Source organism: Nerophis ophidion, linkage group LG13, assembly GCF_033978795.1.
Source record: "Nerophis ophidion isolate RoL-2023_Sa linkage group LG13, RoL_Noph_v1.0, whole genome shotgun sequence".
Lineage (NCBI taxonomy): Eukaryota > Metazoa > Chordata > Actinopteri > Syngnathiformes > Syngnathidae > Nerophis > Nerophis ophidion.
In genome coordinates this window covers 15,894,553-15,922,234 of record NC_084623.1, presented here as the reverse complement: position 1 = coordinate 15,922,234, position 27,682 = coordinate 15,894,553, and the positions used below count along the sequence as shown (strand labels likewise).

General features: G+C 37.4%; 1 protein-coding gene across 5 annotated transcripts; it reads left to right on the top strand.

Moving 5' to 3' along the window:
• Positions 1 to 63: 63 nt before the first annotated feature.
• On the top strand, positions 64 to 27,682 carry asb1 (ankyrin repeat and SOCS box containing 1). 5 transcript variants are annotated; one of them, XR_009809261.1, is made up of 7 exons: positions 64 to 321; positions 4,222 to 4,360; positions 8,933 to 9,235; positions 12,561 to 12,943; positions 19,087 to 19,299; positions 22,472 to 22,574; positions 27,651 to 27,682. XR_009809261.1 is itself a non-coding variant. In XM_061918454.1 (5 exons), exons 1-5 carry the CDS (start codon positions 225 to 227, stop codon positions 19,215 to 19,217), a joined length of 1,053 nt encoding a protein of 350 aa, XP_061774438.1. In that variant the 5' UTR covers positions 64 to 224; the 3' UTR covers positions 19,218 to 19,842. The 5 variants fall into 5 exon arrangements, 1 of the variants encoding a protein (XP_061774438.1); XR_009809262.1 differs by lacking the exon at positions 27,651 to 27,682 and adding an exon at positions 27,334 to 27,608; XR_009809259.1 differs by lacking the exon at positions 27,651 to 27,682 and adding an exon at positions 25,378 to 27,608.

Genomic DNA, 27,682 nt, shown 5'->3' with positions numbered 1-27,682 from the left:
TTTTATTTTGTGTATGATCCAATGTATTAGATATTGTCAGATTATAATGTACTGTCCCTTTAAATGAACATCTGATCTCAATCAGGAAGTAAAGCACCGAGCTCGGCCGACTCGCCTCCGTGTTGTCAATTTAGTTTCTTCATGTTTGTTGCCTCATTTATAGCTTCTCATTTTGAACATTCGCCTTTTTAATCAGACTTGGAGGTCTCCTTCACAGCAGGGACATGGCCGAAGGTGCCGAGGCTGACATTGAGGAGCCGCCTCGTTGTCATGTGCCTCCTGTCATTACAGTCTCAGGACTGCCCAGTGCCACTGCAGCAGGTAACTTGAACGCATCATCCATTGTTACATTGTCACACGAAATGCACCAGAAGGCAGTTTTGAAACATATTTTAATGTGTAATAATAAAGTGTGGTGTTATTACACTCAATGGGCAATTGTGTCGATTTGTCACTGGTCGGTTAAAGACCTACTGAAACGAGATTTTCTTATTTAAACGGGGATAGCAGGTCCATTCTATGTGTCATACTTGATCATTTCGTGATATTGCCATTTTTTTGCTGAAAGGATTTAGTAGAGAACATCGACGATGAAGTTTGCAACTTTTGGTCGCTAATAAAAAAAGCCTTGCCTGTACCGGAACTAGCAGACGTCACGGGTTGTGGAGCTCCTCACATCCTCTTATTGTTTACAATCATGGCCACCAGCAGCGAGAGCGATTCGGACCGAGAAAGCGACAATTTCCCCATTAATTTGAGCGAGGATGAAAGATTTGTGGATGAGGATAGTGAGAGTGAAGGACTAGAAGAAGAAAAAAAAAGACAATGGCAGTGGGGCCGATTCAGATGTTATTAGACACATTTACTAGGATAATTCTGGAAAATCCCTTATCTGATTATTGTGTTACTAGTGTTTTAGTGAGATTATATAGTCATACCTGAAAGTCAGAGGGGTGTGGTGACCGACAGTGTCTCTGAGGGAAGCCACGGAGGAGCCAAGAAAGTCACAGCTGCCTCTTTGACAGTTGCAGGAGGAACGACACAAGCTCCGCTCATGTTTACGATAAGAGTCGACTTATTACCACAATTTTCTAACCGAAACCTGCCGGTTGACATGTGGTAGAGAACCATGTTCGCTTGACTGCTCTGTTCCATATTAAAGCTTCACAACAAACAAAGAAACACCGGCTGTGTTCGTGTTGCTGCAGCCGGCTGCAATACACCACTTTCTACCAACAGCATTCTTCTTTGTAGTCTCCATTATTAATTGAACGAATTGCAAAAGATTCGGCAACACAGATGTCCAGAATGCTGTGTAATTATGAGATAAAAACAGACTACTTTTAGCCGTGATCGGGGCTGGAAGAAAATATCCGCTACCACCGGTGACGCTACCATCATTCCGCGATGTTTTCAACAGGATACTTTGCGGGAAATTTCAAATTGGAATTTAGTAAACTAACCCGTATTGGCATGTGTTGCAATGTTAATATTTCATCATTGATATATAAAATATCAGACTGCGTGGTCGGTAGTAGTGGGTTTCAGTAGGCCTTTAATAACACACTAAGGCTTTACTGCAAATGTTGGCAATGAAAACAAACTCCAGGCCCAGTATCAATTGTATGTGACGTTCATAGTGTATTGATATTTAGTTTTTCTTTGTATTGTACGTTGGTAAATACAAATAGCATAATATTACTATATGAAGCAGGGCTTAATGAAATTACTGCTAACTCTATAAACACAAAAATGTTAACTCTCGTACAACCATCCATCCATCTTCTTTCGCTCATCCGAGGTCGGGTCGCGGGGACAGCAGCCTAAGCAGGGAAGCCCAGACTTCCCTCTCCCCAGCCACTTCATCCAGCTCCTCCCGGGGGATCCCGAGGTGTTCCCTGGCCAGCCGGGAGACATAGTCTTCCCAATGTTTCCTGGGTCTTCCCCGTGGCCTCCTACCGGTTGGACGTGCCCTAAACACCAGCTTTACTTTGAGCTTCTCCCGGATGGAAGAGCTTCTCACCCTATCGCTAAGGGAGAGCCCCGCCACCCGGCAGAGGAAATTCATTTCGGCCGCTCGTACCCGTGATCTTGTCCTTTCAGTCATAACCCAAAGCTCATGACCATAGGTGAGGATGGGAATGTAGATTGACCGGTAAATTGAGAGCTTTGCCTTCCGGCTCAGCTCCTTCTTCACCACAACCATTCTCGTACAACCAGTCGCAAGTAAAAAAAAGTTATGCAACAAAAAAATGATGAACTAATTGATTTGAACAATTAGAACAATAATAATAAATAGTGAGTGAAGAGTGGATCGTGAGGTCGACAGGTGTATAGGTGCGGCGTCTTCAGTAATGCGGATGCTGTTTCGATCCGGTCGATCTACGTTCCCATCCTCACCTATGGTCATGAGCTTTGGGTAATGACCGAAAGGACAAGTTCACGAGTACAAGAAATGCGCTTCCCCCGCGGGGTGGCGGAGCGCTCCCTTAGAGATAGGGTGTCATCCGGGAGGAGATCAAAATAAAGCCGCTGCTCCTCCATATCGAGAGGAGCCAGATGATGCCACCCGAACGCTTCCCTAGGGAGGTGTTTTGGGCACGTCCAACGGGGAAGACCCAGGACACGTTGGGAGGACTAGGTCTCCCAGCTGGCCTGGGATCCCCCGGGAGGAGCTGGACGAAGTGGCTGGGGAGAGGGAAGTCTGGGCTTCCCTGCTAAGGCTGCTGCCCCCGTGACCTGACCTCGGATAAGCGAAAGGGGATGGATGGTTGGATGGATAATAAACACTTTTAAATATGTAACTGAACATTATTATTTTTGACACTAGGGTATACAGTTTCACATTTTTTTAATTATTATTATTATTATTATTATATATGTTTTTCCATTTTTACATGAAAACACCAAAAAAGGCAAAAAAATCACTATGTAAAGAGAAAAAGCAGAAATAGTCCAAATAATAACTAATATTAATATACTTTGACACCTATAATACAAAGCTGACACAATATCTGTTTTTAGCATTTTTTTTTTTAAATAAAAAAATATCAACATGGACCCTGCATACTTTACTTTTCAGTATGTGGCCCTTGGTGGAAAAAGTTGGGAAACTCCTTAAATAAAGTATCAAAAGTAGTCCGATAATGGCTTTTTATCCCGATATTGTCCAACTCTTAATTACCGATTCCTATATCAACTGATACAGATATATACAGTTGTGGAATTAACACATTATTATACGTAATTTTGTTTTGATGCCCCGCTGGATGCATTAATCAATGTAACAAGGTTTTCCAAAATAAATCAACTTAAGTTATGGAAAAAAATGCCAACACGGCACTGCCATATTTATTATTGAAGTGACAAAGTGCATTATTTTTTTCAACATGCTTCAAAACAGCAGCTTGGAATTTAAGACATGCTCTCCCTGAGAGAGCATGAGGAGGTTGAGGTAGCGTCCCGGAAGAGTTAGTGCTGCAAGGGGTTCTGGGTATTTGTTCTGTTGTGTTACGGTGCAGATGTTCTCCCGAAATGTGTTTGTCATTCTTGTCTGGTGTGGGTTCACATTGTGGCGCATATTTACAACAGTATTAAAGTTGTTTATACGGCCACCCTCAGTGTGACCTGTATGGCTGTTGACCAAGTATGCCTTGTATTCACTTGTGTGTGTGCAAAGCCGTAGATATTATGTGATTGGGCCGGCACGCAAAGGCAGTGCTTTAAGGTTTATTGGCGCTCTGTACTTCTACCTAGGTCCGTGTACTACTCCCTACAGTGGCGTTATAAAAAGTCATACATTCTACTTTTAGAAACAGATAACGATAATTTCCGATATTACACATTAAAGCACTTATCAGCCGATAATATCGGCAGTCCGATATTATCGGACATCTCTAATCAAAATATCGATTTTTTGATTTGACAATTAATAATAGAGCATATATATCTGGTATCGGTGATATCGATATCTATCAGTCACATGTTTTTGTTTTCTTCTTAAAGTGACACACATCGAGGGATACAGTATGTTTCATAATGCATCAATGGTTTAGTATTGTTGACCTGTCACCGGGAAATTGTATGATTGATACTGATGATAACAAGTCTGGAGGGATGTGACACAGTGGACCTCAAGTATATTTTAATAAGCTTCATCCTGGAAAAAAAAAAAGAAAACTTACTAGGGATTGTACATTGTTTTTACCCTTGTGCTTTCAGGTCAAAACCTGAAAGAATGGCTGCTGGAGCAGTTCTGTGACAAACCTCTGGAGCAGGATGACATGCGACTTCACAATGCAGCCTACGTGGGCGATCTGGACACACTGAGGAACCTACTACAGGAAGAGAGCTTCATAGCGTAAGGAATGTTTTTTTTTTTTTACAGTTGTACCTCTGTTTTTGTTAACAATATATTCCAAAAGGTCTGACGAAAACCAAGGCAATGACTCCCCTAAATCTTGTAAATTCAATCCAATCTGTTCCAGACACTAAAAAAAACATATTATAGAGAACACATCTAGTTTTATATGTAGATAACAATAGGAAATACTGTACATATCAATTACTGATTAAATGGATAAATGTACATTGATCATGACTTTTACTTTTATTAAAGGCTATTTTTGTTTAAGAAAATTTATTTTATACAATAATTTTCAAACATTTGCCTGATATCTGTATTTTGTATATTCATCAGGATGGTTCCAGAGAAAATATGTCTACAAAAAGACTTAAATCATATGAAATATACTATCAGCATATATTTAGATTTGTCTTGGGCATCTGTTTATGTAAATTTACAAATTACGCTAACAAAATTGAATACATATGGCATTGAAAATATTGACTTACAACGAAGGAGAACAAATGATTTAATCAATCCAAACTCTATTAGAGCTAAATTAGATTCTGGGGTTCCTCAATGTTTCATTTTGAGACCTCTTTTATTTTTAATCTGTATCTATCTATCCATCCATCCATCCATCCATTTCCTACCGATTGTCCCGTTCGGAGTCGCGGGGGGTGCTGTAACCCATCTCAGCTGCATTCGGGCGGAAGGCGGCGTACGCCCTGGACAAGTTGCCACCTCATCGCAGGGCCAACACAGATAAACAGACAACATTTACACACTAGGGCTAATTTAGTGTTGCCAATCGACCTCCATAATTAAAAAAAAAAAATTGCAAGAATGTACTAGGGCAGGGGCCAGCAACCCAAAATGTTGAAAGAGCCATATTGGACCCAAAATACAAAAACAAATCTGTCTGGAGCCGCAAAACAAATTTAAAAGCCATATTACATACAGATAGTGTGTCATGAGATATAAATTGAATTAAGAGGACTTAAAAGAAACTAAATGAGCTCAAATATAGCTACAAATGAGGCATAATGATGCAATGTGTACATACAGCTAGCCTAAATAGCATGTTGGCATCGATTAGCTTGGAGTCATGCCGTGACCAAATATGCCCGATTAGCATTCCACACAAGTCAATAACATCAACAAAACTCACCTTTGTGCATTCAAGCACAACATTAAAAGTTTGGTTGACAAAATGAGACAGAAAAAGAAGTGGCATAAAACACGTCCTAGAAAGTCGGAGAAAGTTGTACATGTAAACAAACCACGGTGAGTTCAAAGACCGCCAAAATTAGTAGGACAAAACGGCACTCGCCAAATACTCGAATCAGTAAAGCTTGTTTAATACAAACAGTGTGCTTTATAACAATTAGAGAGGTTCATGTCATGTTTTTCCTCTTACAGAAACCAGATTAAAACAAAAAATATATTTTTTCCCTACATCTTTTTCCATTTTTCATACATTTTTGAAAAAGCTCCAGAGAGCCACTAGGGCGGCGCTAAAGAACCGCATACGGCTCTAGAGCCGCGGGTTGCCGACCCCCATACTAGGGGATTTTTCGAATGAATCGCGATTGTTATTTGTAATGATTCTTAATCAATTAAAACAATAACAATTCGATTCAAATAGATTTGTTTTCAATCATAGCTTTTTAGCTATTTTATGGAGGAATTTAGTTAATCATAGAACTGACACCCAATGTTATTAAAACAAGTATTGATTTTCAATCAAGAATTGTTTTGATTTGAAAATCGATTTTGCATCGAATCTTTACCCCCAAGAATCGAATCGAATCGAGTGTTGGCCAAAGATTCACAGCCTTAGAATGTACTGTCTAATTTTTCCAAATGAAATCTGTCTTTTAACATTACATTCTCATCTTGATTGTTTGAAGATAGGCTAAATAAAAGCTGTCCGATCCATCTGAATCATTTAAAGCAGTGATTCAGTGTCTCCATCTCGTGGTACACCAACGAATCACCTGGATAAATATTGTAATGACGCGACTCGAGCAATTATCAAAGGTTTATCATCCTTCGATAGACTACTGTAAGACGTAATCAACGCCAAAATAAACAATAAAGACACAAATGGACTGCGTCATTTCTTTCACTCGACATGCCTGGTACCTGAATGTTCTCCACGTTCTCTGCTTACGTCCGCCCTCTCCTAGCCTCCCACCCAATAGATGCAGAACACATCAATTAATTTAATTGTGTTTGATTTATTATTAAAGTAAAGTTTTTTTTATTTTCCAGTGTTGAAAAAATATTAAATGATAAATGGGTTGTACTTGTATAGTGCTTTTCTACCTTCAAGGTACTCAAAGCGCTTTGACACTACTTCCACATTTACCCATTCACACACACATTCACACACTGATGGAGGGAGCTGCCATGCAAGGCGCCAACCAGCACCCATCAGGAGCAAGGGTGAAGTGTCTTGCTCAGGACACAACGGACGTGACGAGGTTGGTTCTAGGTGGGATTTGAACCAGTGACCCTCGGGTTGCGCACGGCCACTCTTCCACTGCGCCACGCCGTCCCTAATAAAATGTTATGAATGATTGAATGGTTTATTTTGAGCCATGCAAACAAAACAAGAGAATGACATAAAATACAAAAGAATATATCAATACATTATTTTTACACCTACATTGAAAACATTACATGTGAATAATCTTTTGTAGATGTCAAGATTGGCTCAAAAGAGAGTGGGAAGAAGTAAACTTATTAGGTCCCACCCCTATACATATACAATATATATTCACAATATATAATACAATAATATATATAATATAATTCAGTTCAGTGGTTGCTGCGTAGATGCTATATATTATCTATATATAATACATTTAAATTCACACACACTTACATATATACATATGTACACACACATATATACACACACATACATACAATTTATATATATATATATATATATATATTTATATATATATACATATATACATACACATATATATGTACATACATATACATATATACATACATACACACATACATACATACACATACACACATAATCACATACATACACAAATGCATATACCCAAAATACACATATGTCCATCACACACACACACACACACACACACACACACACACACACACACACACACACACACACACACACACACACACACACACACACACACACACACACACACACACACACACACACCTATATAAATACTATATATAATAGGATATATAATATACACTTTTGTCTAAACATTATTAACAGTTTATGGTGCCTATGGGAACAAGCTTTCATTTTGACTGTGATATTAGTGGTTAAAAGTGGATCTGTGGCTGTGGAGCTACTGCCCCTGATCAACAGGACCTGAGGACCACTCTTGCTATGTGTCCTATGCTGTACATTAAAAGAGACGAGGGGAGCCCCCTGCCAGAGGAGTTATCCACGAACATAAGATCCCCCACTCGCCTGCCCTGTACTCCAGATAGTGTACTTATTATGTGTCCTATGCTGTGCATTAAAAGAGACGTTAAAAGATTATATGGCTCTCACGGAAATACATTTTAAAATATTTGGCTTTCATGACTCTCTCAGCCAAAAAGGTTCCCGACCCCTGGTATAGCCTGTCTAAATACTACATTTAATTTTCATTGGTGTTTTAGATCAAGACAACAGCTGTAATTTTTAGCTGCAAATGTATTTTTTATCTGAGTTTGATACATTTTGTATTATTTGCACAGCTATGTCATTTAGTTTATGTAGAAAGAATATTTTTCTGTTTTATGTATGCATTTGTTTTTGTATTTCATTTAAGTTATGTAAATCTGTGCTACTTAAACCGTTTCTATTTGTGTGATGTTAATTAATAAACATAGTGACTAACTGGGTTTTAATAAAAGTGCCACTGACAAAAATTAATATCTTTTATATGTATATTTTCACCGGAAAATATATCAAGAGATATATATTGAGTTGAAGTAAAAATACACTGAGTTATACTTTTTCGTCCATATCACCCTGCAAGATTACCACAAACGTAATAAATCCATTTAAAAGAAGACATTTCGCCATTTCCTTTAACTTGGACATACGCATATATACCTTTGGTCATTCAAAGATAGTCATTTGGTGGAGTTATTTCACCCCCTGAGAAGCCTGTTTTTTTTACGAATGCTGTGAAATTGTGTTTAATAAATATTACACTTTAACATTTCTGTCAACAAATATTTGTATCAGCCTGCGACGGACACATAGACATTTTGATAGTAGGCTAATATAACTAATAAACACACTTACAGTACATCATGTGTTGCCTTCATTATAACACTCATTTAAGACTTTTAAAGTAATTTTGATAGTAGGCTAATATAGACACATCATCACCTTCGTGATGGGCTTTTAATTTTTTGCTGCTCCAGACAGATATTTTTTTGTATTTTCAGTCCAACCTGGCAGTTTCAATATTTTGGGATGCCGACCCCTGCATTAGGCTGTAGCATTTTCCCATTGAAAGCTAATGATTGTCAACCATCACTCCTAATGAATAACTCTTCCCTTTCCTTTCGTTCTAGACGGATCAATGAGAAATCGGTTTGGTGCTGTGGATGTCTGCCCTGCACTCCCCTAAGGATTGCAGCCACAGCCGGACAGGTCGCCTGTGTGGCTTACCTTATTGCTCAAGGGGCTGAGGTGGACCTCGTGGATGTCAAAGGCCAAACGGCGTTGTACGTCGCTGTGGTCAACGGTCACCTGGACTGCGTGCGTGTCCTCCTCGAGGCCGGAGCCAACCCCAACGGGAGCCGTCACCACCGCAGCACACCGCTCTACCATGCTGTACGTGTCGGTCGACTGGATGTGATTCAGGAACTCATCCGGTGAGCTTTGGATGGGATTGTACTGAATCATCCCTGTACTCTATAGCAACAAATAAGCTTGGATTTATTAGAGAACCGGCGTGATATAAATATTGATACAATTGTGGAAATAAGTCTAACATTTGGGAATTCAAGAGCTGGGAATGACGTCACAGCCGAGTTGTGGGCATTCCAGCTATGAGGTCAGAAATCAAAATGGCCATGTTGATGAAAGCTATTTCTGCACTTGCTTAGTCTAAATATATACAGTGATGGGAAAATATGGAGTCTTTGTGCAACCTTCAAACATGGTGGACGAAGAGGAACCACAGGTGCTATTGCAAGCCATGTAAAACGTTCATTTCAGCAGGGGTCACCAACGCGGTCCCCGCGGGCACCAGGTAGCCCGTAAGGACCAGATGAGTCGCCCGCCGGCCTGTTCTAAAAATAGCTCAAATAGCAGCACTTACCATTGAGCTGCCTCTATTTTTTAAATGTTATTTATTTACTAGCAAGCTGGTCTCGCTTTGCTCAACATTTTTAATTCTAAGAGAGACAAAACTCAAATAGAATTTGAAAATCCCCAAAAATATATTAAAGATTTTGTCTTCACTTGTTTAAATAAATTCATTTTGATTTTTACTTTGCTTCTTATAACTTTCAGAAAGACAATTTTAGAGAAAAAATACGACCTTAAAAATTATTTTAGGATTTTTAAACACAAATTCCTTTTTACCTTTTAAATTCCTTCGTATTCTTTCCTGACAATTTAAATCAATGTTCAAATAAGTTAATTTTTTTATTGCAAAGAATGATAAATACATTTTAATTTAATTCTTCATTTTAGCTTTTTTCGACGAAGAATATTTGTGAAATATTTCTTCAAACTTATTATGATTAAATTGGAAAAGAAATATTCTGGCAAATCTAAAAAATCTTTAGAATCAAATTCAAATCTTATTTCAAAGTCTTTAGCATTTCTTTTAAAATTTTTGTTCTGGAAAATCTAGAAAAAATAATGATTTGTTTTTGTTAGAAATATAGCTTGTTCCAATTTGTTATATATTCTAACAAAGTGCAGATTGGATTTTAACCTATTTAAAACATGTCATCAAAATTCTAAAATTAATCTTAATCAGGAAAAATTACTAATGATGTTCCATAAATTATTTTTTTAATTTTTCAAACAGATTCGAATTAGTCAGTTTTTCTCTTCTTTTTTTCCGTTGAATTTTGAATTTTAAAGAGTCCATATTGAAGATAAAATATGTTTCAAAATGTAATTTTCTTTTTTTCCCCCTGTTTTCTCCTCTTTTAAACCGTTCAATAAACTTCCGTAAAAGGAAAAAGAATGTACGACGGAATGACAGACAGAAATACCCATTTTTTAATATGTGTATATATATATATATTAAAGGTAAATTGAGCAAATTGGCTATTTCTGGCAATTTATTTAAGTGTATATCAAACTGGTAGCCCTTCGCATTAATCAGTACCCAAGAAGTAGCTCTTGGTTTCAAAAAGATTGGTGACCCCTGGCCTACGGCACGCAAAAAAAAATGTGTTTACACGATAGTAATGTTAGAATAGAATATATCTTTATTGTCATTGTACATTGTACAACAAAATTGTAAGCAAAACTGATTTTAACTCATTATCCAACAATACATCGTATATAGCCGCTTTAGTGTGGAAAAACAACTAACCAGTTTTAAAAGCCTATGATATTGTTTACATTCAGAGCAGCCATCTTAGAAGCCAACTCATGGGTGGTGATAATGCCCTGACTTTCCGACTAGAAAATTAGACCTGAAGGGGCATTCCAGTTGAAATTCCGACTAAGAATTCGGAAATTCCGACTTCCCAGTACAAATGGAACGCACCATTAACCCTTGTGCAACCCAACAACACGATCATTGTTCAGTTTAAAGGTTAGCGGTTAGAAACTTTGCTATGGAGGTTTTTTTTTTGTTTGTCTTAAAAAAAAATACCATAGTGTTTTTAAATGCAACATAAAATATATTATAAAAGTAAAGTGTACACACCTTAAAAACTCTTTCAGCTCCATTTTCAGACTATAATCCTGGTATATTACTACCATGTTTCCATGAATACTGAAGTATTCTCATTATTGTAGATTAATACATAAGAAAATATTGTTTTAGTCTAAGTATGCACCTTAACCACTAGCTAACAACAGAAAACCATAAGCATAGGTCTCAGAGCTTTGATAAGTGAAAGTAAATAAATCCACAATTAAAAAGCTAGAAACGGTCTTGGGCAGTTACAGTAAATGAAGTATAACATGGCATATATATATATATCCATCCATCCATCCATTTTCTCCCACTTATTCCCTTTTTTGGGGTCGCGGGGGGCGCTGGCGCCTATCTCAGCTACAATCGGGCGGAAGGCGGGGTACACCCTGGACAAGTCGCCACCTCATCGCAGGGCCAACACAGATAGACAGACAACATTCACACTCACATTCACACACTAGGGCCAATTTAGTGTTGCCAATCAACCTATCCCCAGGTGCATGTCTTTGGAGGTGGGAGGAAGCCGGAGTACCCGGAGGGAACCCACGCATTCACGGGGAGAACATGCAAACTCCACACAGAAAGATCCCGAGCCTGGATTTGAACCCAGGACTACATATATATATATATATGTATATATGTATATGTGTATATGTATATGTAAATATATATATATATGTATATAAGTATATGTAAATATATATATATATATGTATATATGTATATGTGTATGTAAATATATATATATATATGTATATGTATATGTAAATATATATATATATGTATATGTATATGTAAATATATATATATATATATATATATATATATATATATATATATATATATATATATATATATATATATACTGCGATGAGGTGGCGACTTGTCCAGGGTGTACCCCGCCTTCCGCCCGATTGTAGCTGAGATAGGCGCCAGCGCCCCCCGCAACCCCGAAAGGGAATAAGCGGTAGAAAATGGATGGATGGAGATATATATATATATATATATATATATATAGTTGACTAATGACACTTATGAGTGGGTCCCTTTCGGATCCCAAGAGTAAGTGTGTAGAATCAACCTTAAGGTCACATACAGGTATTAACTAGACATGGCCAAACTCTAATACGTGATCATTATTAACTGCAGCTGCTCATTTTTTTTTAATGAAAACATTTTTAAGCCACAAAGGCTCATTCCTTATTTTTGTTTGTAAATATACTTCTCTCCTAAATAAGCATTTCAAGATAATAGTGCCTATTATCAAACAGTATTTTTTTGATTTGTAAAATGTTACCTTGTTCCAGGTTCAATGCTGATGTTGACATGGATTATCAGCTGGGTCCCCGTCTTCCCTTATGTGCTCGGACCCTCAACACTTTAGTGGTGTGTCCTCTCTACATCAGCGCCGCTTACCACCACCTGCACTGCTTCCGGGCTCTGCTGGAAGCTGGTGCTCAGCCTGACTTCAACTACTCAGGGCCCGTGTGCCACGATGCTTTGACTCGCGGCCTGGCTTCCTGCCTCCTGGATGCCGTACTTCGACACGGATGTGAGGTGACCTTCGTCCAGCTGCTGCTAGACCACGGGGCCAACCCAAGCTATGTGCCCTGGGATGATGCTGAGCTGGAGGCTCCCATCCGAAGAAAGGTGGATCCCGAAGCCCTCAAGCTCTTCCTGGAAGCAAGAAGTAAGTTAAAATACTGACATCACATCCTTATATGAAGTTGGTCTTTCCTCAAACCGTTCCAGTGTGTAGCTTTCAAAGATTAATGATATACCATATTTTACGAACTACGAGCCGCTACTTTCTTTCAACTTTTTGAACTTTGCAGCTTATAAAAGGGTGCGGCTAATTTATGGATTTTTCTTCGCTAACGGCTATAATGTTGTGAATTCAACAAAAAATGTTCATATTACACTGACAGAGACACCGAAAAGTGTGTTATTCTTTGTGCTATGGTGTCATCTTTTGGACGAGTTTGCTCACTGCAGGTGCTGCGGGTTAAAAAATGTACTTCCTGTTTTGTGCCCTGAACCGGAAGTACAGCCGTCCATAGCGTTTTCTGCGTGAAATGATTCTTCATTCATCACTCCAAGCAACGTTTAAAAAATTTTCAATTTAACTAAAACAATTCATACTTACTAAACAGTTCCATGTGTGATGTCTCGAGGAGTGTTTTCATGCTAATTTGTATGTACTATCGTAATGTAATAAATTAGTGTCGCTAAAATTAGGTGCGTGCGGTTTATATACACCGTGTGCTGTATAGCTTGGAAAATACAACAGTTTAATTAATTTTGAACATTCTTCATGAAGTCCACAATAAAATTATATATCATGTCTCCCCAAAAGTAAGGAAATGCCAATCGCTTTACTTCCAAAAACTCATATATTTATTATTTTGTTAAACAGGAAGTAAAAAGAAAAAACTAAACAAGGAAATACATTTACAGTTCCGGTCATCAATCCAAGCACAGTGGAGAAAAAAAGAACCGTCGTACCTCAATTTAATTTTGTTAGTTTTAGCCTTTTCCAAAATGTCCCACAAGGACACAATTTAACAAAAAACTGAAGCAATTTTCCGGTAAAAATTAACCTATAACCGACAGACACCCAAAATATTACAACCAAACACATTTACTAGATAATAATTATAATTTTGTGGTCACAAAACAATGCAAAATATGCGAAATAAAAACTTGATATACGGACTCAAGTAGGTCTTCGACTGGACTCCTAATTAGAAAAGTTTGCATATTGAAGCGAATTTTCCCATAAGAAATATTGTATTTTAGGAATGTTTGTAGACTTTGAAAACAATTATACACTATCGTAATAAGATATGGGTACCAAAACCAGTACTTTTTTGGCACCCACCAGTCTTACTGAGGACCGATTCAAACAAAATAAAAAGAAATTGAAAAAACACTTGCGTTTGATTCCGGGAGTAGGAACACATTTGTAGCAGGAGGTAGGAAGTGCGCTGCTATGGAAACAGAAATAAATTCACCGTAAAATTAGTTCCAGCTTTGCATAAAATGACCAAAATACGGTAAATATTGTGCGTATCACATATTGTTATCATCGTGTCTGTTACTACATTTTATATATATATATATATATATATATATATATATATATATATCGCCACGACCCCGAACGGGACAAGCGGTAGAAAATGGATGGATTGATGAAAATATATATGTATGAATATCCATCCATTTTCTACCGCTTATTCCCTTCGGGTTGCGGGGGTGCTGGAGCCTATCTTAGTTACAGTCGGGCGGAAGGCGGACTACACCCTGAACAAATCGCCTCCTATATATATATATATATATATATATATATATATATATATATATACAGTGTATATATACAGTGTATATATATGTATATATCTATATATATTTATATATATTTATATATATATATACAGTATATATATGTATATGTGTGTATGTGTATATATATGTGTATATATATATGTGTATGTGTATATATATATATATATATATATATATGTATGTATATATATGTGTGTGTAATATAAATGTATATATGTGTATATATATATATATATATATATATATATATATATATATATATATATATATATATATATATATATATGTATATATATATATATATATATATATATACTTGCAGTGTGTATATAAAACGGAGGGTTTTGAAGTTGTTTTAGAACAGGGGTGCCCACACTTTTTCTGCAGGCGAGCTACTTTTCAATTGACCAACTCGAGGGGATTTACCTCATTTGTATATATCATTTATATTTATTTATTTATGAAAGAGACATTTTTGTAAACAAGTTAAATGTGTTTAATGATAATACAAGCATGTGTAACACATATAGATGTCTTTCTTTCACAAAGACAAGAATATAAGTTGGTGTATTACCTGATTCTATTAGACAGTAATGATGATAACGCCCACATTTTCAAATGAAGGAGAAAAAAAGTTGTCCTTTCTGTACAATACCACATGAAAGTGGTTGGTTTTTGGCATCTAATTCATCCAGCTTCCATACACTTTACAAGAAAAACATTGGCGGCAAATTCCTTAGCTTGCTGATTGACATTCACGGCACCCGAGGGTCTTGTGAGATGACGCTGGCTGCTGCCAGTTCATTATTATGAAAAAATGACAGAGAGGAAGGCGAGAAACAATTTTTATTTCAACAGACTTTCGCGCCGTCCCTTCCGTCAAAACTCTAAAGGCCGACTGCACATTTCCTATCTTCACAATAAAAGCCCTGCTTCATGCTGCCTGCGCTAACAAAATAAGAGTCTCGGAAAGCTGGCGTGCACAAGTGATGTGCACGCCAGCTTTCTGAGGGATTGCTTGTGCACGCCAGTTTTCCGAGACTCTGTATTTAGTTAGCGCAGGCAGCATGAAGCAGGGCTTTTATTGTGAAGATAGGAAATGTGCAGTCGGCCTTTAGAGTTTTGACAGAAGGTACGGCGCGAGAGTCTGTTGAAATAAAAAGTGTTTCTCGCCTTCCTCCCGGTCATATTTTCATAATAATGATCTTGCAGCAGCCAGCGTCATCTCACAAGACCCTCCGGTACCGTGAATGTCATTTAAGTGACGTCTTGGTGAAGATTGATGATCACTAATTTTTAGGTCAATTTTTTTTAAAAGCCTGGCTGGAGATCGACTGACACACCCCCCGCGGTCGACTGGTAGCTCGCGATCGACGTAATGGGCACCCCTGTTTTAGAGGCTTTGATGGCTACAATGATGACTCCCATTAGCCGCATTTTGCAAGCGTTTTTTTGTCACCTTTAAAAATCCCCCCCCCCCAAAAAAAGATATGTGTTCTCGTCTCTTATAATGATTGTGACTGATAGGCAAAATTCCCAAAAAGGTGCAGTTCCCGTTTGAAGATATGCAACTGCAATTAATACAAAATGGACAAAACAAATATAATTAGTAACTGCCTTTTTTATTTCCCTGTGGGCCACGTTTTATTTAAAAAATGTTCACGACCAGATGTGATTTAGCCGTTTTTATGTTTGAAAATGCTTAATTTAGGGCAAAATTCTATTCTAAAATGGCATAGAATATGTTTAGTTAACGCTAATACAAAGCTATGATATGGGTGTTTTGTTCAGATAGCTTAGCATATATTTATTGACTTTTAATGTATTGGTTTTGGTATATTTAAATGTACAAAATGTTTTGTAAGGGTTCCCCGCATCCTTCAATTTTAATTTATGCATCCCTCTCTGGAAAAAGTTTGGAGTAAACTAAACAAACTCAGCATGGGATCAAATACGTGTTTCTCTTGATCTACTGTATGTACTTTTCTGACAGGGACTGTTGCTAAGTTTAAAAGATTTTATCTGGAATATACAATGTCAGCAAATAATCCTATGATGGCGAACACGCTGTAACCTGCGGTCAGGAAAGCAGTCGTGCAGAATCCACTGGCGGCGCAGAGCTTTATTTAGACAGTCATGAACGGTTCCTATCAAAGAGAACTTGACTTCATTCAATTTGCAGTGAAAACAAATGTTCACGAGCTTGTGTGCTCGGTGATGTCAGGAAAGCATGCAGCTGCTCGGTCATGGACACAACTGCCATGAAGCTGCATGCTTTTGTGCTGAGGTTGATGCCAAAGCAGGTTTGGCACTCAGCACTTATTGAGTCAGTCCAGCATTTTATACACATTGTGCCTCAGCACTCCGTGAAGGTCATTTCATGGCTGAACCACTGTGCTTCCTATCATGAACACAGCAAAGGTGCATTATATTTTGTTCCGTTTCACATAGAAAATTGTCGGATTCTCAATAATTCTTATTTTGTCACATAGCACTTCTTTAATACACACCTAATACAAAGGTTGAGTAGACTTGAACTGTCATGGAATATTTAAGCAGAAAGTGTTTTGTTGCAGCTATGATGTTTTATGACACTACCAGTCAACTTTATACAGACCGTAAAGACTCATTCTCTTCACAAATGGCTTACTGTTTTTTGTAACCCAGTGAAAATTCATGAATCACAGGACAGTATTTTTTTAAAAGGCCTACTGAAATGAAATGTTCTTATTTAATCGGGGATAGAGGGTCCATTCTATGTGTCATACTTAATCATTTCACGATATTGCCATATTTTTGCTGAAAGGATTTAGTAGAGAACATCCTCGATAAAGTTCGCAACTTTTGGTCGCTAATAAAAAAGCTTTGCCTGTACCGGAAGTAGCAGACGATATGCGCGTGATGTCACGGGTTGTGGAGCTCCTCACATCTGAACATTGTGTACAATCATGGCCACCAGCAGCCAGAGCGATTCGGACCGAGAAAGCGATGATTTCCCCATTAATTTGAGCGAGGATGAAAGATTTGTGGATGAGGAAAGTGAGACTGAAGGACTAGAAAAAGAAAAAAAAAGATGAGGGCGGTGGGAGCGATTCAGATGTTATAAGACACACTTACTAGGATAATTCTGGAAAATCCCTTATCTGCTTATTGTGTTAATAGTGTTTTAGTGAGATTATATGGTCGTACCTGTACAACTTAAAGGTCGGCCTCGCACCTTTTTTCAGCACCAGTCGACGGGTGGTGGCAATGCCGATCTCTCCTTCGCAAGGGACCCTCTTCGAAACACGATCTTTCGAAATGATTGCTGCATAATACGCTGTACTTTGTGTGTGTGGTCCAATCCAACCGTGTTCGCTTGACCGCTCTGTTCCATAGTAATGCTTGGCTGTCATCTTTCGGGAATGTAAACAATGAAACACCGGCTGTGTTTGTGTTGCTAAAGCCGGCCGCAATACACCGCTTCCCACCTACAGCTTTCTTCTTTGATGTCTCCATTGTCCATTGAACAAATTTCAATAGATTTAGTAACACAGATGTCTAGAGTACCGTGGAATTTTGCGATGAAAACAGACGAGCTAATAGCTGGGAACGATGCTGGAACAAAATGTTCTCGACAATCCGTGACGTCACGCGCACGCGTCATCATACCGAGACGTTTCAGCCGGATATTTCGAAGCGAAATTTAAAATTGCAATTTAGTAAACTAAAAAGGCCGTATTGGCATGTGTTGCAATGTTAAGATTTCATCATTGATATATAAACTATCTGACTGAGTGGTTGGTAGTAGTGGGTTTCAGTAGGCCTTTAAATATCATATTGATTTCTATGACATCTATTCAATCCGAATTAAACTTAATAGCACTTTTTATTAGTGATGCTTGGTTAATATTCAGGTCATGAGGTGTAAATGTAGTATTTTTGGCGGTTTTTGGATATTTTTTGGACGGCTTTATGGGCACAATAGACACAATGATGTCAGGAATGCCGTTACCTTCATTGTTTGCTGACTTTTGCTAGCATTTATTTACAAGTTAGAATGCATAAAACAAGAAAAACATAGGAAATGTGGGTGACAGGTCAATTTTCCAAAAGTGTGCAGTTTCCCTTTTGAATAATAGTTTTTCCATTTATTCTTAATAATGTTTTTTTTTCAATCGATTTTAAAAAACTGTGAATCAATTTAGAATCTGAATCGGTATGTGGATGTAAATAAATACAACAAATTCAGGTCCCCTGTTGTAACGAAAATGAATGGAGAATCTTGTCATCACTTATTATAACCCCAATTTATACACAAAGATGAAGTTTTATGTTGTACAGTTGGACTCCTTTTGTTTAACCAGTTTTAATTGGAGCAAAGGTGATATTGAATCCGTATCAAAGTTCATTCTAGTTTCTCGATGGGATTGGTTGAAAAAGACCTACTCCTGTGTCTGCATGGAGTCCTGCTGACGTGCTAAGCTAGATGTTTGTCTCTGCCAGAATGTCCCAGCAGGTTGACCCACCTGTGTCGCATCAGGATACGCAGAGTCCTAGGGAAAAAACGTCTGGAGCATATACCATCACTGCCACTTCCTCAACCCATCCACAACTTCCTGTTTCATCACAACTAACAGTCTTCGTTACAACCACAGCGGTGTGGCTCTGTGGACGTCTTTTATTTAAAATTGAACACTTTTGTTTTGTCAAATACCGGTAAGTTGAAACACCGTTTTCATCTCCCTGTCAGAGTCCTAATATTGTATACTTTCACTGTTAATTATCGCTCCTATCTTACTATATATTCTGTGTACTCTTTAAACAGTGGAACCCGTTAATGTCCAGCAAATCTTCACATTAAAGTTAAAGTTAAAGTACCAATGATTGTCACACACATACTAGATGTGGCTAAGTTATTACTATTATTATTATTACTAAAACGTGCTCAAGTTAAATTTGGCAGACACGGTCGACGGATTTTGTGGACGCAAAATATAAGAGCCAAAAGTGTAATTTGTTTATGTCGACATATATTCTATTTATTTGATCATTATCGCGAAGCAGCTTGAAACAACAACATAAATATTAGGGATGTGAATCTTTGGGCACCTAACGATTCGATCCAATTCTGATTCCACGGATAAGAATTTGATTCAGAATTGGTTCTCGATTCAAGTTGTTTCTTGATTCAAACAAAATGTTGCAATGTACAATTTAGTATAAGTAATATATATATATATATATATATATATATATATATATATATATATATATATATATATATATATATATATACATACACACACACACACATATATAGATATACATACATATATATGTATATATATATATATATATATACACACATATATATAGATATACATATATATGTATATATACATATACTGTATATGTATATATATATATATATATTAATATATATGTATGTGTGTGTATATATATAAATATATATATATACAGATATATGTATGTAAATATATATGTATGTATGTATATATATATATGTATGTGTAAATGTGTACATACATATATGTATATACATATATATGCATGTATATATACAAACGTACGTATGTGTATATGTATATATGTATGTATATATATATATATATATGTGTGTGCATATATATATATATATGTATATATTTATATTTATATATGTGTGTATATATATGTATGTATGTATGTATGTGTATATATATATATACACATATATGTATATGTATATATGTATACTTAAATATGTGTGTGTGTATATATATATATATATTTACACACACACACTATATATATATATATATCTATATATATGTATATATATATAGATATATATATATATATATATCTATATATATATCTATGTATATATATATATATACATATCAATCAATCAATCAATGTTTACTTATATAGCCCTAAATCACTAAAATACATCCTTTTTTTTTTTTTTTTTTCCAAATTGATTTTAGAAATTAAAAATATTTAAAATTGGGAGTAACATTTTTGATCAATTTAAACTCGGGATGATTCAGAATCACATTTCGGTTGGAAATTGATTTTGTTGTACACCGCTAATAACTACTGTCTTTTTACATTGAAACCTGCCCACACCGACTTCCTGTTCAGCGCATAGTATTCTTCAAAATATAAGCATGCCATTATTACCCAGCTTTTACCATACTAACTATAACAAAATGAACTCATTTATGTATTTTTTTTATAGATTGTTTTTGATTATATCATTCATTAAACAAAATGACGGCAACAACTCTGACAAAAGCGTATGAAATATCTTTAAAACAAAAAATATGCAAAAATGGAGTGAAACAATTCTAAAATCTTTCATTAGCATCAATTTTCCTTATCTGTCTTTGCAAAGTCACGGGTAAACGTGCAAGAATTGGCTCATTTTGGTTATGTCGACAACTGCTTATGTTGACATTAGTCAGCCTGTCCGAGTGGCGTCGACTTAACGGGTTCCACTATACCGTACACACCCTCCAGTCTCTTAGTTACGACTCGTAATATCTACGTTAAATATGCATTCATACTCTACAACTTACACCGACGTTATACATGATCAATAGTAACAAGTACAGTATATTGCAAGTCATGTCCTGTGTTTGGACTAAAACATGTTTACAGTTCTGCTAGAATCAGGAAATTCTGCATGTCTCGCAAAACTTCGTGCAACATTGGTATTGTTTGAAAAGTTAAAGAATATATATGCAGGATAGAACAAGTGTCAATTACTGTGCTTTGACTGAACGTCTGGTACTCTAACTTGTTACGTTGTACTTATTTGTTTATGTTCAGTAAAGCCATCTAATTGCCTCTTGTGTGTTTTATCGGGGGTTCTTGCACATGTTTACGGATTTATTTTTATTCTCCTTTTTGGTTCTATTGTCTTTTCCAAAGTGAACTCCTCTGATTATAATATCTGACTCTCGACATAAACCATTTGTATAAGAAATTATCAAATCACAGATTTGCAAAATATTTTAATATTTTTTCAAAACATGCTTATTAGTTATTTTGTGCATACGATATGCGGTTTAGGTGTATTTTTATTGAAGTTCAGGCTGTTAAACGATTAAAATATTCAATATAATTAGTCCTATCCAGCTACTCAGGCAAATCATATTGTTGATGTAGATGCCAATATTTGTTGTACAGATTTACAAAAGAGAAGTGTGGGATATTAATTTTGTTGACTTATTTGTATTTTACTTTATTAAATGGATTTATATTCATGTTTGGCGCGACCGCAGCAGGAGGAGACAGAACGAGATTATTGCACTACAAAGGGAGCAATACAAATACCAATAGACATAGCACTATTGATAATTAATAATAATAATTACCTCTATAATCAACAATATATTTTTTTCAAATGCAGCATTACACATATGTAATGATAACTTGAAATACAAAAGAAAGCAGATAAGTGGGGGGGGGAAGAAAGAAGTGAACTGTTTTAACCTTGTAGATTGTTATAGTAACAATAAGTTAGGCTTTTGTCAGTGTGCCGTGTTTTCCCCAGTTTCCCCTAGGGCAACAACATTAATATATGTTGGATGAAACGTGTTATATGCATGAGTGTATGTATGTATGCATGCAGTATGTGCTTGCCTATGTACAGTATGTGTGTGTATATGTATGTTTGTGCAGTGAATGTACCATGAGTGTGTATGTATATACTGTACTTGTGTTTGTGTGTGGGACCGTAGGTACCTATGTTTGTGGTATGCATGTACCATCGTGTGCACGTATGTATGTATTAATGAATGACTATATGTGTGTGTGTATATATATATGTATAATTGTGTGTATGTGCATTTGTATGTAAACTATATTTGTCTCACAGTGTGTTCGGGAGCCAAAGTACGGCCCCAGCCACCTAGAGAGCCCAACCCAAAACAGCAGGTGGGGGGCCCACAATACCCAGCAATATGTTTGGAGAAGAAAAGGTGAGGCCTTTAATCCCAGGAACACCAATCCCACTGTCAAGCATGGTGTTTGTAGTATTATGCTCTGGGCCTGTTTTGCTGCCAATGCAACTGGTGCTTTACAGAGAGTAAATGGGACAATGAAAAATGAGGATTACCTCCAAATTCTTTAGGACATCCTAAAATCATCAGCCCGGAGGTTGGGTCTTGGGCGCAGTTGGGTATTCCAGTAGGACAATGATCCTAAACACACGTCAAAAGTGGTAAAGGAATGGCTGAATCAGGCTAAAATTAAGATTTTAGAATGGCCTTCCCAAAGTCCTGAATTAAAGGTGTGGACATTGGCTTGTGCAGCCCTTTGAGACACTTGTGATTTAGGGCTATATAAATAAACATTGATTGATTGATTGATTGATTGACATAGCTGAAGAAATTTAGTCCATGTTAGAAAACCAACACATTTAGCTGAACTGCACCCCTTTTGTCAAGAGGAGTGGTCAAATATTCAACTAGAAGCTTGCCAGAAGCCGGTGGATGGTTACCAAAAGCGCCTTATTGCGTGAAACTTGCCAAGGGACATGTAACCAAATATTAACATTGCTGTATGTATACTTTTGACCCATTACGTTTGGTCACATATATATATATCCATCCATCCATCCATCCATCCATCTTCTTCCGCTTATCCGGCAACAGCCTAAGCAGGGAAACCCAGACTTCCCTCTCCCCAGCCACTTCGTCTAGCTCTTCCCGGGGGATCCCGAGGCGTTCCCAGGCCAGCCGGGAGACATAGTCTTCCCAACGTGTCCTGGGTCTTCCCCGTGGCCTCCTACCGGTTGGACGTGCCCCAAACACCTCCCTAGGGAGGCGTTCGGGTGGCATCCTGACCAGATGCCCGAACCACCTCATCTGGCTCCTCTCGATGTGAAGGAGCAGCGGCTTTACTTTGAGTTCCTCCCGGATGGCAGAGCTTCTCACCCTATCTCTAAGGGAGAGCACCGCCACACGGCGGAGGAAACTCATTTCGGCCGCTTGTACCCGTGATCTTATCCTTTCGGTGATGACCCAAAGCTCATGACCATAGGTGAGGATGGGAACGTAGATCGACCGGTAAATTGAGAGCTTTGCTTTCCGGCTCAGCTCCTTCTTCACCACAAAGGATCGGTACAACGTCCGCATTACTGAAGACGCCGCACCGATCCGCCTGTCGATCTCACGATCCACTCTTCCCCCAATCGTGAACAAGACTCCTAGGTACCTGAACTCCTCCACTTGGGGCAGGGTCTCCTCCCCAACCCGGAGAGGGCATTCCACCCTTTTCCGGGCGAGAACCATGGACTCGGACTTGGAGGTGCTGATTCTCATTCCGGTCGCTTCACACTCAGCTGCAAACCGATCCAGTGAGAGCTGAAGATCCCGGTCAGATGAAGCCATCAGGAACACATCATCTGCAAAATGCAGAGACCTAATCCTGCGGTCACCAAACCGGAACCCCTCAATGCCTTGACTGCGCCTAGAAATTATGTCCATAAAAGTTATGAACAGAATTGGTGACAAAGGACAGCCTTGGCGGAGTCCAACCCTCACTGGAAATGTGTTCGACTTACTGCCGGCAATGCGGACCAAGCTCTGACACTGATCGTACAGGGAGCGGACCGCCACAATAAGACAGTCCGATACCCCATACTCTCTGAGCACTCCCCACCGGACTTCCCGAGGGACACGGTCGAATGCCTTCTCCAAGTCCACAAAGCACATGTAGACTGGTTGGGCAAACTCCCATGCACCCTCAAGAACCCTGCCGAGAGTATAGAGCTGGTCCACAGCTCCACGACCAGGACGAAAACCACACTGTTCCTCCTGAATCCGAGGTTCGACTATCCGGCGTAGCCTCCTCTCCAGTACACCTGAATAAACCTTACCGGGAAGGCTGAGGAGTGTGATCCCACGATAGTTGGAACACACCCTCCGGTCCCCCTTCTTAAAGAGAGGAACCACCACCCCGGTCTGCCAATCCAGAGGTACCGCCCCCGATGTCCACCCGATGCTGCAGAGTCTTGTCAACCAATATATATATGTATATATATATATATATATATATATATATATATATATATATATATATATATATATATATATATATATGTGTATATATATATATATATATATATATATATATATATGTGTATATATATATATATATATATATATGTATGTATGTATATGTATGTATGTATGTATGTATGTGTGTGTGTGTGTATATATAAGTATATGTTTATATATATATATATGTGTGTGTGTATGTATATAAATATACAGTATGTATATATATATATATATATATACATACATTTACATGTATATTTATATAAATGTGTATGTATGTATATATATTTATATGTATATATATATACATATACATACATATATATATATATATATATATATATATATATATATATATACATACACACATACGTATGTATATATATATATATACATATGTACGTATATATATATATATATACGTATATATATGTAGATATCTGTCTTTATATATCTGTATAATTAAAAAATGTGTTGCGTGTAATAATTATAATAGAATAGGATTTTGTGTAGTGTCAGATGAGTTTTAAATCACTCATTTGTTCCCTTTTAAAAGGACACGTTGACCTAATCTTTAATGGATCACTTTTTCCACTACTACTCATTAATAATTTTTAGTTTTTACAAAATAACCAAACCAAGTTATTAGTTCCTTTTTTTTTCCTACACCGACTGCCTGATTTGAGATTGTTGATGACAAACTTCCTGTTGCCACCAGGTCTCTAGATGGCACTATCCTCCCTTCAAGTGCTCACACATCTGCCTTCCTTTGTCTGGTCTGCATTCTCTCTACCCATCATTCTGCTCGAGGGTCTCCGACATCTGTCGTCCAGGAAGTATTTAGCAAGCACAATCACAAGCAGAATAAGCAAAGCTGCACGAGTGCTGAGCGAATGATTAATTACTCCATTGGAAGGCAGGCGATGCACCTTATTATCCCGCTTACTGTGTGTGGAGAAGGTCATCTCAGTTAGACAATTGCTGCTCACTCAAAAGGCCTTTTTTTCTACTGCAGGAAACTATACAGGAACTTTTCCATTTACCCAGGTCAATAAAGTTCCCCCTGCCATGGGTTTCCACCAAAAACTACTATTTTTAGTTCCTAGTAGCGAGGATGGACTTTCGGAAGTTCCCAGGATCCTTAGAGAAGCGGGCTGTGCTGTCGAAGGCTGAATGGTTGAACACAGTGTTTCTAAAACTTTGTATTCCAAATTGTCAGCCGCCATTACAGTATGCTTGTTTATTTCTCATTTCTTGTGTATTTCCACAACATGCTTGACAACGGAGAGAAAGAAAAACAAAGGGAACTTTCGACTTGCAGGAACTTTTATGTAGCGTCTTTGTCCTGAAGTACGCTGATTAGTGGAATTATCCTGCAGTGTTTTTACTCAGCTGTGGTGTTTGAACGAGTATGCAGTTTCAAGTTGTTTATGCTTTTTTTTCTTTTTTACAAAACTAGCAAAGGTAGAAAAACTTTTTTTTTTTTTAAAATCCTGAACAGGACAAGCGGTACAAAATAGATGGATGGACAGGTTTTTACAAACATAAAAATGACAGGAGTATACACAAATACATAAAATGCTGTTTTTTTTCAAATAAAATAAACAAAACTACATATACAGTCGTGGTCAAAAGTGTACATACACTTGTAAAGAACATAATGTCATGGCTGTCTTTGAGTTTCCAATCATTTTTAGAACTCTTATTTTTTGTGATAGAGTGATTGGAGCACACACTTTTTGGTCATAAAAACAAAAAAAATCATGAAGTTTGGTTCTTTTATGAATTTTATTATGACTTGACTGAAAATGTGACCAAATTTGCTGGGTCAAAAGTATACATACAGCCATTTTTATATTTGTTTACATGTCCCTTGGTGAGTTTCACTGCAATAAGGCGCTTTTGGTAGCCACACTGTGGACAAAAGCTTGAATTGGTCTGTAAAATATTTGTGTCTTAGGTTCTAGATCAGTGATGTCAAACTGATCCGGCATGCGAACAGGTTTTATTTGGCCTGCAAGATACATTTGCTAAGTATAATAATAAGTTCAATTATTTCAACAAAGTAAAATGCTGTTCTAAATGTGTCCACCGGATGTCGCAATAGCAATCTTGTTAGGCAAGCAAACGGGGGGCTAAGTATGAGGTCCACAGTAAAGCGTGACTACGGCTCCTCCCCTTTTACTCAAATGAAACGTAAAATCTGTCGTTTTATATCTTCCACTTCGAACACATCGCACTTTGGCAATGTCATTGCCCCAATATGTCTCTATCAAAAAAAAAAAGAAAAGAAAATGGGAGTAACTCAACCCTCTTGAATAGTTTTTCCCTTCATTTGTATGGTTTGTTGAGTTAGCACAGCATTAACTAGACTAAATATATAGAAAATATATGATAATGTTGAACTTGAACATAACTTGGCCTTAAAGAAATGAACTATTAATTAAAAAATTGCAAGAAGAAGTTATTAGGGATAAGAAGATTCTCGGGAAGTTATGTGATGAACAGGAGGGGAATGTTAAATAATTATGTATATATTATCATACAACTCTTATGCTTAAGGACCGTTGCTATAGTTATTATCAATTGTGCTGAAGTGGCATTTTTCTTTGTCTGTGCAAAGCCGGCAATCCAAAAGATTGCAAGCCAGTCTCGTATCAGTGTCTATGTTCAGGAAAGGCCTGCTCACTGCCATGGCCGAACACCGCCGTGACGCAGACAGAGCAAAGACAAGGCGATATCACCAGTGTCAACACATTTGCATTTCTTGTATAATCATATATTGTGTCTAACTGGAGCTGTCAAGATTACCCCCTTCCCTCAGCGACAGCTTCAGTGATGTAACCAGGGACTTCCCAAATAAATAGAGGAAGCACGTGGGCTGGACTTTTAGAACGTAGCTAGAGTACAGCCAAAAAAAACGTGTCTCCTCAATTGAGCCAAATTGAACTCTGTCTCTGCATGATTCCTTGCTTCTTGTCTGTTCAATAGATGTCATCAGTGTTTGAACCTGACAGCAAAGA